The 12,071-nt window shown below is 28.3% G+C and overlaps 4 protein-coding genes and 2 pseudogenes across 5 annotated transcripts; 3 read left to right on the top strand and 3 right to left on the bottom strand.

Annotated features, from left to right (window-relative positions):
* The window catches only part of LOC149059545 (uncharacterized), a 45,882-nt pseudogene that overhangs the window by 16,852 nt on the left and 16,959 nt on the right, over nucleotides 1-12,071 (top strand).
* On the bottom strand, nucleotides 273-2,251 carry LOC149059553 (uncharacterized). The gene is made up of 7 exons (XM_089217252.1): nucleotides 2,098-2,251; nucleotides 1,925-2,017; nucleotides 1,548-1,649; nucleotides 1,318-1,464; nucleotides 1,010-1,230; nucleotides 782-947; nucleotides 273-476 (listed from the first exon to the last, which is right to left on the bottom strand). Coding segments are annotated over exons 1-7 (822 nt in total). The 5' UTR covers nucleotides 2,099-2,251; the 3' UTR covers nucleotides 273-384.
* LOC149059552 (uncharacterized) lies at nucleotides 2,138-2,879 on the bottom strand. Of its 2 annotated transcripts, XM_089217254.1 has the most exons (4): nucleotides 2,773-2,879; nucleotides 2,659-2,703; nucleotides 2,343-2,591; nucleotides 2,138-2,276 (listed from the first exon to the last, which is right to left on the bottom strand). In XM_089217254.1, the coding sequence occupies exons 1-4, from the start codon at nucleotides 2,876-2,878 to the stop codon at nucleotides 2,248-2,250; spliced, it is 429 nt and encodes a 142-aa protein (XP_089073380.1). In that variant the 5' UTR covers nucleotide 2,879; the 3' UTR covers nucleotides 2,138-2,247. The 2 variants fall into 2 exon arrangements, with proteins under 2 accessions (XP_089073380.1, XP_089073379.1); XM_089217253.1 differs by having other exon boundaries at nucleotides 2,659-2,879.
* LOC149059551 (uncharacterized) lies at nucleotides 6,374-6,772 on the top strand. Its single transcript, XM_089217255.1, has 2 exons — nucleotides 6,374-6,595; nucleotides 6,680-6,772. The coding sequence occupies exons 1-2, from the start codon at nucleotides 6,374-6,376 to the stop codon at nucleotides 6,770-6,772; spliced, it is 315 nt and encodes a 104-aa protein (XP_089073381.1).
* Nucleotides 7,547-11,655, bottom strand: LOC149059549 (uncharacterized). Its single transcript, XM_089218112.1, has 4 exons — nucleotides 11,592-11,655; nucleotides 11,341-11,451; nucleotides 7,985-8,132; nucleotides 7,547-7,901 (listed from the first exon to the last, which is right to left on the bottom strand). The coding sequence occupies exons 1-4, from the start codon at nucleotides 11,653-11,655 to the stop codon at nucleotides 7,547-7,549; spliced, it is 678 nt and encodes a 225-aa protein (XP_089074238.1).
* LOC149059550 (uncharacterized) lies at nucleotides 9,509-10,864 on the top strand (annotated as a pseudogene).

Genomic DNA, 12,071 nt, shown 5'->3' with positions numbered 1-12,071 from the left:
TATATTAGATTTAAAGGAGGATTGATATTTTGCATACTAACTTAGTACCTATGTTAAATTAATATTATTTAGTTCATTTAAAAACCTGTCAACAGAATATTTTAAATATTTATTTGGACTCTTCAAAGAGATACAATCTTATAACTAATGTTAATTGATCAATTTATTTGTGCATAATCTGCCTATAGATTTCTAACAATACTGGGTGTTTTGTTGATTTTAAGAAACAATAAACATTTCATATTTAATATTTATAAGCAATTTTTTTTTAATTTATAGTGCAATATTAACTAGCTAAAAATTAAATGAGATAGACATTTATACTGTTACAATATTTAATTTATTATAATATTAAATAAATAGATATATATATATATATATATATCATTTTCTTTTAGGGGCTTGTTTCAGCCAATCACTGATATGACTTTTTATTGATAATATGGACTCATCGGGAAACATATCTTTAACGGCTTCTGTAAAAACAAAATAAAATCATTTGTTAATCATATTAGTTTTAAAATAAATAGCACTCATTTTGAACATCAATAATATTATAACAATTTTATCAAGTTGTTGGCTACCTATATTGAACTATCATCACAACGTTTCCTCCATACTCTGCGTGCACAAAGAAAAATGGGAAAACTTACAGGGAATAGAGTATATAACATTATAGCAATGTTTTTCAATTTTACTAAAAATATATTAATAATAAAATAAATGGTATATTTAATATTGAATGTAAACTAGAATTTGATTTTTTTTTTCATTTACCTACCAATTAAAATTTTAGAAATTTCTAGACGACCAAAAGCCAATTTATCTCCTCTTCTTCCCTCCATATTGATTTTTTCTGCTATTCTATTGTCTACAGTTAACTTCATCATAAGGTACGTAGTACGTTTAGCATCGAATGATTTTCCATGTCTACGTAACATATACCCCTATACAAAAAAGTAGACACTTATAGTTCACTGACATTTTCTTAAATAAATAATGACTCAACTAATATTTTTTTTTGTTCTGCATCCTCCTCGAGCTTGTTCAATTCTTCCAAATCTGCGACGGGTACTTTGAGTAGTGACAAATCATATGAATTTGAACTTGTGGTTGTTGATTGATGAATTCTTATTTTATCTACTATTTCCATAAGTGTTTCTTGATTTTTATTGACATCAACTTTAATAATATCTATCCCTTTCTGTATATTTGACATATTTCTAGAAACTTAATTAAAAATATGATGTCAGGTAAGTTTTAAATATTTTTATATTACATTTTTGTGGATATGAAAATGTATAATGAAATAATTACCATTCATAAGAACATGGCCTAAGTGCTGAATACTGTTCATTACATCTGATATAGTAATAATTTGTGAATTTTCGATACCACCAACTTTATTAGCACCACCATCTGCATTACTTATAATTGAGTCGTTATAATTGAGTTTTGTGTTAGCTTTAAAAATAATATTACAAATTAAATCATTTAAGACAGTATTACAGTAATTTATCAGCTCAATAATTATTAATTCAACTTACATATTTCATCTGTGTCAAAATCGATCTGGGTTAACTGGATTTTATTTTCTGACATCATACCAGTAGAAGTAATAAAGTGGTTTTCATTCATATTAAACATACCTAAACACAATATAATGTAATGATATTATTTATACACTATTAATTTGTGATAAAAAGACATCTAGTAAAATAATACTAGATTACTTATATTGTTTTACCATTCCTACATCAAAGAATGAGTGAATTCAATTTAAAAATCATAATTAACATTAGTAAAATTAGTACATTATCAAGACTAACTTAAAATAACTCGGCAATATGTAACAGGTAATGCACATTAGCACAAATTATTTCCATATAAAATATACAATATATTATATGACAATAAAAATTACTTTTAGGCACCGGAGCAACATTTAATTGTAACATTTTATTTGAAAATAAGGATTGACTTGTATTACTGTCTTCTGAGCTAGACCGGGTTTGCACTACAATTCATCACAAAAAAATTAATTAATACAAATATGAGTAAATTAAAAGTAAAATGTAATGTTGAAAATTAACCCACTCAAAATACGTCCTTTTTGTTTTAAGTTCTTTGTTAAATTACTTTCATCTATAACAATCAAAGAATCATCAAAGTGTTTTTTTTTAAATCTTTTTCTTGGCTGTTGTGTTATAACTTCTAGTTCTGTGGTGCTGGTATCACAAAATGAAGTCAATTTTTTTTCCCTTCTGAATATGATTCTACAATAAACATATTACACATTATAATAAAATATATTCAATAGTCTATATATTTCTATAACATACGGAAAAACTTTTTAGGAACACAGAAATGTATTTTCCACAAACTGGAAGGTTGCTTTTGTGATGCAGACAATTTTGATACATTACCATGCATGGGCCAATGACATTTAAATTGTTTTTCAGATTGATCTGCATTGATCCAGCTGCAAGGTACTAGTTCGACCGATTGCTCATCAATAAACTCAACTATGACAAACTTATTTTTTTTTAAATTTTCTATTGTAGCCAAATATTTGCCTTCAATACAAGAATCTGTAAATTATACAAATTAATTAATTAATAAGAATCTGAATTTAAAATAGATTAATAACTATTTTACCAGCTATGTTCAATAGTTTGCCACTTCTTTTTGTCCAATTTCTGTCTACGATAGCATAATTATTAGCTTCTTTCACTGCTTCAACTAGTGGCCAGTAAAATGTATAATTGTTACCTATAAATGGGGTGTTGTTCTCATTATCACATTTCAACCATGTTATTGGAATACAAATTATGTTGTTCTCCGAGGCTAAAACAACAGCATATATTTGAGGATTCATTCTAAAACCAATAAAATAAATTATATTAATTTCTAAATTTTAACATTTGTTTAAAAATATGTCAACCTTTTTAATCAGCAATATGAAGAAATGAACACACATAGTAACTAGATGTAATATTTAAATCTTCTGATTTGGGAAAATAACAAGCTTTAAACTGAATACTATTGAGATCATACAATTCTAGTTCACTTAAGATATTACTGCACTCCATCATCCCAACAGCAGTTGAAGGACATGGAATTTCATAAATAGGGATTACATATTCAAATCGTAAACAAACTAGAAATACTTGACCATTTATAGACAATATGTTTTTAACAATACAAACTTTTCCATCATTCACAACTACACAGTCATCTTTTTTTTTACTTCGACGTTTTGAATTGGAAACTCTTAAGGTAAATTTTTTAGTCATTAAAATAGAATATTGAATGACTGATCCACTAGGCAAATTATTTGGAAGTGGTCCAAAATAATGATGACCGTCTAAAGCCGGATAATTAATTAAAGATGAATTAACGTCAGAACTCTTGCAGTGCCATTCTTCACTGATACGATTATATAGCTGAACTAATGGAAATCGTCCAGGTTTCACTATCTTTTTCAAATGTTGGAGGTAATTTTCATACGGAAATGATGAGAATTGATCAACAACTCCATATTTCTTAGCATCATTTGCTAAATGAATAACTGAATGTACATTATACGATGCATTACCTCTTCCATAAATAATACAAAATGTTTTTAAAAAATGTTTCAGTAGATCACTTGCAAAATCATTTTGATCATGAACTGTATTAGGACATGCTAAAATTCGCATAGCTATGTTTAAAAACAAAAAATTGTTGTAGACAGGTGTACTCAAAATATTTTTAAAAATAAAAGGTCCTGTATAAAAAAGAATTTGTCGGAGTTCAGTTGCTTTGAATGTGTTAAAATTATTAAGATCAACAGGAACCCGAGCAAAATCAGAGGATAGCCATTTGGCAACAACTTTCATTCGACTATTAATAAAGAATATTTGATCTAATAAGTTCGACCCAATGTCCCAATGGCAGCTATCTTAACATAATTAGAGAGAAGATTTAGGTTTACTTAACAGTCAATATTTTGACAACAAAATTACCAACAAATATTTTACACAAAAAAAATGTATGTATATACGTATCGTCAACGTAAAATATACGTTAATAGTTGCCTACATTTCAACGTAAGTTCAACCAACCAATAATAACCGTACGATCAACGTAGAATAAACGTAATTTTATCATGAAAAATGTACGAATATGTATATACGTTTCGTCAACGTAAAATATACGTTAATAGTTTCCTACATTTCAACGTAAGTTCAACCAACCAATAATAACCGTACGATCAACGTAGAATAAACGTAATTTTATCACGAAAAATGTACGAATATGTATATACGTTTCGTCAACGTAAAATATACGTTAATAGTTGCCTACATTTCAACGTAAGTTGAACCAACCAATAATAACCGTACGATCAACGTAGAATAAACGTAATTTTATCACGAAAAATGTACGAATATGTATATACGTTTCGTCAACGTAAAATATACGTTAATAGTTGCCTACATTTCAACGTAAGTTCAACCAACCAATAATAACCGTACGATCAACGTAGAATAAACGTAATTTTATCACGAAAAATGTACGAATATGTATATACGTTTCGTCAACGTAAAATATACGTATTTCAACGTATGTTATACCGTTATTATACGAATTATTTCTACGTATATACATACACCAAAGTTATCCTTATTATACACGTATATTATACGTGCTATGTTTACTGGGTAGGTATGTATAACATAAATATCATGAACATTGTAATGAATAATATTATTAAGTAATCTTATACCTATTATCAATATAGAGACTGCTCAGTTGTACTACTAGAACCCCCTCTGGTGGTGACTTCTTCAAGTTCGTTTATGATACAATTATATGGAAATATTTGTTGTGTTTTAACTAATCTCCAATAATTGCCAATATTAATGAAATAATTTTAAGTTATCTTATAAGTACAGTTGTTTTTACATATTATGTAGGTATAACAAATATCAATGTAATAGCACAGATTATATGTTTGAATAATAAAAACAAATTAAACCAATATATAAGTATTCATTTAATTTATTCAGATTTTGACAATGAACTTAATCGTTATAAATTTAATCAAATAAAAATATTAATTATACTTTCAAATTCAAACCTTAAAAAAATAAAAAATAAATTTAAAACATAACTAGTACAGTTAAAAAAAAAAAAAAACATTTATACATTTAGGTAGGTACTGGACCAATTTTTGAAGATAAAAATTAAAATAACAATATGTCATTCTTTCTAACAATGATTCTATGAAATACTCATATTTTTCAATTATTATGGAAATGGGATCAACATTATTGTAAATAAATAGTATACATGAGTTTAAGCCAGTACAATGAATTAACATTTGGCATTGTGTGAAATACATAGAACTTTTTTTTAATTCTGGTTTTCCATTTTTATCTATTTGAATATATTTTAAGTTTGGTTTACCGGTTTCTATGATGGGTTTATTTTTGCATGAAATTGGAATTTCTAGAACACTTTCCACTATACCAGCATCACTCAAAATTATTCCATCTGGACTAGCACAAATCCAGGGTCTTACAGAAACAATGACTAATCCACATTTCAATATTATATTATATTTATTTTATAATAAATAATAGCACAAATGTGCTTACATTTACCACCTGCACCTGCTAACCTGCCATGAAGTGTGTTTAACTTCACAATTATTATCCACCTAAAATAATACATTTTAAAATTAAAATAGGTACAATTTATTCAACTATGTCTACCAATATTTTATAATTGTTAAAACTTAAAATGTATTATTATGTTAATCAAGTTCTTACTTCTAGAGTAATTTTCCATGGTTCATTTGTTACAGACGTTTGTCTTATACAATACCCAATGATATTGGAATGCCCGAAAATGGATTTTATTTCTAGTACATTAAATACATGGCCACTATTCACCAATTTCTCTCCTTTATTATTAGGAAATGTAAAACTAAAGTTCACAGACTGAAACCCATGTTTAATAATTATATCAGCCATAGTAAAGCTGGTTACACAGGTTTAGCCGCGCGCGGACGCGGATTCTTTTTGAGACGGCGTCCGCGACCGCATCCGCGCCTTATTTACACACGAGGCGGAATGACCGCGCGCGGACGATGTTTTCGACCGCTATCACGTCCGCGGTTTGCTTACACACGAAGCGGATTATGAATGCGGTTTATTTATATTTTAAGTTATTTCGCGCCAATTTATCATAATTTGAATTTGTAACAAAGGTAGAACACAATCAGTTAGGCTTAGAACGTGATTGAAACACGTCGTTACTACGCTAGTCAGAGTTAATTCTGGGATATTTTGCCTTTTTTTTTGTTAAAAAGCAATCTTTTTCAATAATGGATACATTAGACGATGTCGAAGCAGTATGCGTCGCATATGTACTAAATAAAAGGCACAAAAAGCAACAAAAAAATGTTAAAAGGCGTTATTGGGTACATCCATTAAATGTAAAAAGGCCCCAAGAAGGCCAATTTTACAAAAATTTTATGACATTACGAGCACACCCTGAAAATTTTTTGAAATATTATCGAATGAGCATTCAATCTTTTGACGAACTGGTAAGTTAATAAGTTATAATTGCTTACAATTTTTTATAAATAAATTGTTGTATAATTTATATATTTGTATATATCCAATATCAGGTTTTACTCACTGGACAACAACTCCAAAAACAACATACAAATATGCGTATCCCAATTTCTCCAGAGGAGAGATTGACTGTCACGTTAAGATAAAGCCATCAATTATATATATCTATTACATATTTTGTTGGTAGGAATGTTTATGTATCTTTATAAACTTTTAATAATGCTTGGTACATTTAATTTCTATGAGAACAAATGTAAATCGTATTGTATGATTGATAGGTAAATGATAATATTTACATTTAGGTACTAATATTAACATTTATTATTAAATAGTAGGTGCCTATCTATATTAGAATATAGGTAATACATGATATTTTTTAATTGGTATAATTTAAAAAAAAAACAATACACAATCACATAATTTTTTTAATAACAAAACTTCATATATGATGTCACTTATGGTTATAACAATATAAATTAAACTACAAATCATTAACTATAAAATAATTAAAATTAAATAGTTAAAAATTATATATTTTTAATAATAGGTTATAAAATTTACATTATTCAACTAATTAATAGCATAGATAGTTAATAAAAAAACAAAATTACTTTCCAAATATAGAAAGAAAAAAACATAACCTACCTGTGGGTTCCAAAAATTTAATTATAAAAACAATAAAAAATTATTGTTAGAGCATGGTGGAGTAGATGTAGATGGAGGAGTCGATAAAGGATAATTGAGTTGAGAATAGTATGGAAGGTTGGCAGAGTGACTAACATTTGTTTGAACAGCAGATGTTGGTATAGTTGAAGTAGAAGAAGAAAATGGTATACCATGGTGAGGTGGGTATTGAGGATAGGAGTATAAAACGTCATTGGTCTAAAAGGAATGGTCTGAAGGTCTAGGATAATCATTGTTCACTGGGGGAGGAATGTATGGTGCTTGAAACTGATGATATTGTTTGAATCTTTAACTTTTTTAAAAGTTTTTATAAATTCAATGTAAACTTCATTCTGTTGGTCCTGAGATAGCGATCTAATTTGTGGAGCTAAGGACATTAGAAACGAAGTCACTGGATCTTCAACACGGCGATTTGCCAACACTGTCAATAATTTTTCTTCAAACGTATTTTTAGTCTTTTTCTTTTTTGGTTGGACTTCAAAATCTTCTTCAGTGTCAAGTATTGACATATCAACCCCCGTGCCTACTACTGAAATTGATTCATCGTCATCCCTTTCATCCACATCACTTTCCATCACATTACCTTCAGTCCTGTAGAAAATAATAAGTAAGCAAATAAAAAAAAAAACATGAAAGTTTAAAATATAAAAATATAATATAGTGTATATTATTACATTCTATTTTCCATTGAAGTTCTCATGAATTCCAAAATATCTGCGTAAATATATTTTCTAGTTTTTTTAGTGGCCTGACCAGATTTAGTTACACATTTTTTTCTATAAGCATCTCGAATATTTTTCCATTTGAGTTTAAGTTCTTTTACTGATTAATAAACCAAAACATAAAATATTTATTAATGACAGTCATCAATCTTAATATACAACAATAAACAAATAATAAAAAACGATGTATAACATTTTAAATTTTTTTGACCGATCGAAAAATTATAACATTATATATTCTGACCAATGTCTTACAATAATGTGTGTTTTTTTTGTGAGTTTTTGATTCAAAATATATTGTTATTATTCATACGGTAGTCTGTAAGTTGAATTAATATTATTGTTATAACTTTAGAAGTTCTAGGTACCTACAAATTATATTTTTAAATTACACAAAAACAACTACAAACGTTATTCTTGATTATTTTTTTAAAATCATAGATTTAAAATTAAAAATTTCTAAGAATTTCTAACTTAAAATAGTTTGCACATTTTCGTTATTCTATACGAATTTTGTTAAAATTTGAACTTTAAATGCTTATAAAAAAATGTATCACCATGTATTTTTATATTTTTCAACTGCTACTCTATTTGCTACATTATATTAGGAGCCTAGTATTAAATTTTCAAGCTTTTCTACCCAACAAATATATTTTTATCGATATTAATTTAAAAAAAACTAATAATGATCGAAAAATTCAAATACCTATGAATAGTTCAACTTAAGTCGAAAATTTTTGAAAATTGCATGGTGGATAGATTAAACTTATATAAACATTCGGTGAAAATTTCATGTATCTATGGTCATTTGTTTTAAAGTTGAATCAAAAACCAAAATCGATTTTGTCGAAAATTGATTGTATGTAAAATTTCTCGTTTTTTCGTTAAATTTTAGTTTATTTATCCCAATATTATTAAGAAAAATTATTAAGAGAATTTTACTTTACCCCCCCCCCCCCCCAAATACCATCTAGATTCATTTTCTGATCGAACTAGGTACTGAAGTCGAAAATCAAGGCACTTTTACTGACCCAAAACTGGCCAAAACGTGATGACAGACACACAAAAAAAAACACTCATCATTGTAAAATCTAAAATTACCTCGCTCCGCTCTGAATCTAAAACTACAAGTATCTACTGTAATATATTTTTAAATTACAAAAAATATTAAAAATCATTTGAAGAGAAATAATTGTTTTACGGGATTAATCACAATATCGTCACATTTTTAATTTCAAACTCTCATTAAAAATGTCAATGTTTTTTCGGTAAATTTTTCTTTGCTCAGCTCAGTATTTAAAATAATATAAATTTTTGTGTCGATAATTTTCATACGATATTACAATATTCAGATATTTGGCTTGTGGAACACATTTCTCAGCATTACATTTCGAGTTTCTGATGGGAGTGTCGACAATATCGAATATAGTAATGGAAACATGCGAGGTTATATGGGACATATTACAGCCAATTGAAATGTCAGAGCCCACAACTAATGATTGGCTGGATATAGCATCAGGATATTTTGAAAAGACCCAGTTTCCAAATACAGTCGCCCCGGTGAGTATAATAACTAACATAAATTTATTGTTTTGCTTGTTTAATGTTCTAAAAAACAAAAAATATTTGATTTGTTGTTTAATTATTAGATATAAACTTTCGAAAAAAAAGCGTATTATAGGTAGATAATATATGTAAAAAATAAATTATACATTTTTTGGAATGCATTTTAAAATCATTTAAATTATTTTTTTTTATTTTCATTTTTTTATTGGGGTTATGGCTTCGACTACAGAGGTCATTAGCCTAGAGTACTGTAGGTTTTTTACACGTGTGTGTATGTGTGGCAATGATTTGTCACTAAAAATCCCTGGATGGGAAAACCCATCCGGGAGCTAGTGACACCGGCCGGTACGTATACACAGAACGGGTTTCGTAACTGAAAGTACATACCGCGCCACATAAAAAAATATTTATTTACAATTCATTACGACAAATTTTTTTTTTTAATTTTCTGTTGCATGTTCCTACCTGATAAATGAAATAATATAATAATAATAATAATATGTAGATTAGCAAATTGATAATATTTGAGTGTTGACTGCAGCTAATAATATAACAATTATTTTTTTATTAATAATTACAGGTTGATGGAAAACACATACGATTAGAATGCCCCAAAAATATCGGGTCTTTGTATTACAATTACAAAAATTTTTTTTCACTTATACTTATGGCTATTTGCGACTCAAATTATTGTTTTCGCATCATTAATGTTGGATCTTACGGCAAAGAAAGTGATTGTAATGTTTTCAAAATGTCACCGTTTGGTAAGAAGTTATATTCAGACAGAGTAAACTTTCCTCCCGAACGATGTCTACCTGAGGATGATCAAGGTGTACCACAACCATTTATACTCGTGGCTGACGAGGCCTTTGCTCTGAATAAAAATTTATTACGACCGTTTCCTGGCAGAACACTAAATGACGAACGACGAACTTTTAATTATCGTTTATCAAGAGCCCGTCAGTACATTGAGTGTTCGTTTGGAATCTTATCAAAGAAATGGAGAGTTTTTCAAACGAGTATGTTGGTTGAACCGAATTTTGCGGTCAAAATAACTAAAGCCTGTTGTGTTTTACACAACTTTGTGAGACGCCGTGATGGGTTTAATTTTGAGGATAGCTTGAATTGTGGTATGGATAGCATAACCGAGAGGAGAAGAGTTGGCAACGCACAGACAAATGCTAAAGATGCAGGGAGTATTTTGTGAGTTATGTCAACCACCCAAATCACGCTCTTGCTTGTCAAAACAAAATTATTGGTAAATAATTAAATAAATCAATAAGATGTAAATAATAACATGACTCACGAGTACATGACATACTACTTGTATGACTTATATGCAACTAATAGTTACTATAGTTTGAATTATTTTGCTTATTTTGTTTGTAAAACATATTTACATATTTTATATTTATATTTATTTTGGGCCTTATTTTATAATATCATACCACATATGAGTATATTGTTCATGTTATTCATAAATATGTAGAGGTACCTACTTGTCTTATAAAATTAAAAATATAATATACAAAAATACAAAATCGTTATCATTATTTTTTTATTAACCATCAGTATTGCAATTATTACTATCTACCCTTGTCCATTAGTAAGTAAGGATCCACGTATACAATTAAAATATTAAGTTTATCTAAACTAAGTTACTAACAAGTATTGAACAAAATGTATTGCTTTATATCATATATTATGTAATAATTTTCTTATATAATAATATTAAATCTTACTTTTTTCTGCCTTTTTGCTGTCATCAAGGTCTTCGAAATTTTCGGAACATGTCTTAGCTACATTCGTCCAACTAACATGCAGCTGTTGAAGATCATGATGACTTTTTGCCTCTATTATAATATCATATATGTATTAGATAAATAGATAATATATCTTAATAATACGTATAGAAAGAAAGATGATGTTTTTACTTTTTAATCTATGTGTAATTACTAATAACTAAAATAATTAATAACGAGAGGATACTTACGTTTATCCCATATACAGTTATTTTGCTGTATTTCTAATATAAATTGTTCGGTATCGAACGGCATTTATATAGTAGGAACCTAAAAAAACGTATTATACCAAGTATGAATAATAATTAATACAAAATATTAATTAATAATGGCTGGAATATTAAATATCACTAAAATACAAATATTAAGTGCACACAAGTTAACTGAATATTCATAAATGACAAAACCGCTGGAAAAAAACTGTGGCGGTTGGCGGTCGATCCGCCTCGTATGAATATGGCTATTGGAAATCCACAGTTTAATTTTAGCTAGCGGATGCGGCCGACCGCCCGAACATTGAACAAGCGCGATTCCAGGCGATCGACCGCGGTCGTTCGCAAGCCATTTTACTTCGTCTGAATACACCCATTTAAATATAGATGTTTAATTTTTAAATAAAATCCGCGGCGGTTAAAAACCGCGACCGCGCGCGGCTAAACCGCTCCGTGTGT

This window comes from Diuraphis noxia, unplaced genomic scaffold, assembly GCF_037042655.1.
Source record: "Diuraphis noxia isolate RWA-SAM2 unplaced genomic scaffold, SU_Dnox_SAM2 contig0001, whole genome shotgun sequence".
NCBI lineage: Eukaryota > Metazoa > Arthropoda > Insecta > Hemiptera > Aphididae > Diuraphis > Diuraphis noxia.
The sequence above is the reverse complement of the archived record's forward strand: the minus strand, read 5'-3'. Positions and strand labels throughout refer to the sequence as shown.

What these genes read in the sequence shown, in the direction of transcription:
- LOC149059553 (XM_089217252.1), bottom strand. An exon ending in TTTTGACACAGATGAAATAT is followed by an intron (nt 1,465 to 1,547) that starts GTAAGTTGAATT and finishes TTATTTTTAAAG; the next exon opens with CTAACACAAAACTCAATTAT. An exon ending in CAGAACAAAAAAAAATATTA is followed by an intron (nt 948 to 1,009) that starts GTTGAGTCATTA and finishes TTTTTTGTATAG; the next exon opens with GGGTATATGTTACGTAGACA.
- LOC149059552 (XM_089217253.1), bottom strand. Translation starts at nt 2,878, where the DNA reads ATGAATCCTCAAATATATGCTGTTGTTTTAGCCTCGGAGAACAACATA. An exon ending in CAAACTATTGAACATAGCTG is followed by an intron (nt 2,592 to 2,658) that starts GTAAAATAGTTA and finishes TATAATTTACAG; the next exon opens with ATTCTTGTATTGAAGGCAAA. An exon ending in TGTTCCTAAAAAGTTTTTCC is followed by an intron (nt 2,277 to 2,342) that starts GTATGTTATAGA and finishes TGTTTATTGTAG; the next exon opens with AATCATATTCAGAAGGGAAA.
- LOC149059551 (XM_089217255.1), top strand. Translation starts at nt 6,374, where the DNA reads ATGGATACATTAGACGATGTCGAAGCAGTATGCGTCGCATATGTACTA. An exon ending in TTCAATCTTTTGACGAACTG is followed by an intron (nt 6,596 to 6,679) that starts GTAAGTTAATAA and finishes ATCCAATATCAG; the next exon opens with GTTTTACTCACTGGACAACA.
- LOC149059549 (XM_089218112.1), bottom strand. Translation starts at nt 11,655, where the DNA reads ATGCCGTTCGATACCGAACAATTTATATTAGAAATACAGCAAAATAAC. An exon ending in CAGCAAAAAGGCAGAAAAAA is followed by an intron (nt 8,133 to 11,340) that starts GTAAGATTTAAT and finishes TTTATTAATCAG; the next exon opens with TAAAAGAACTTAAACTCAAA. An exon ending in ACTTCAATGGAAAATAGAAT is followed by an intron (nt 7,902 to 7,984) that starts GTAATAATATAC and finishes TATTTTCTACAG; the next exon opens with GACTGAAGGTAATGTGATGG.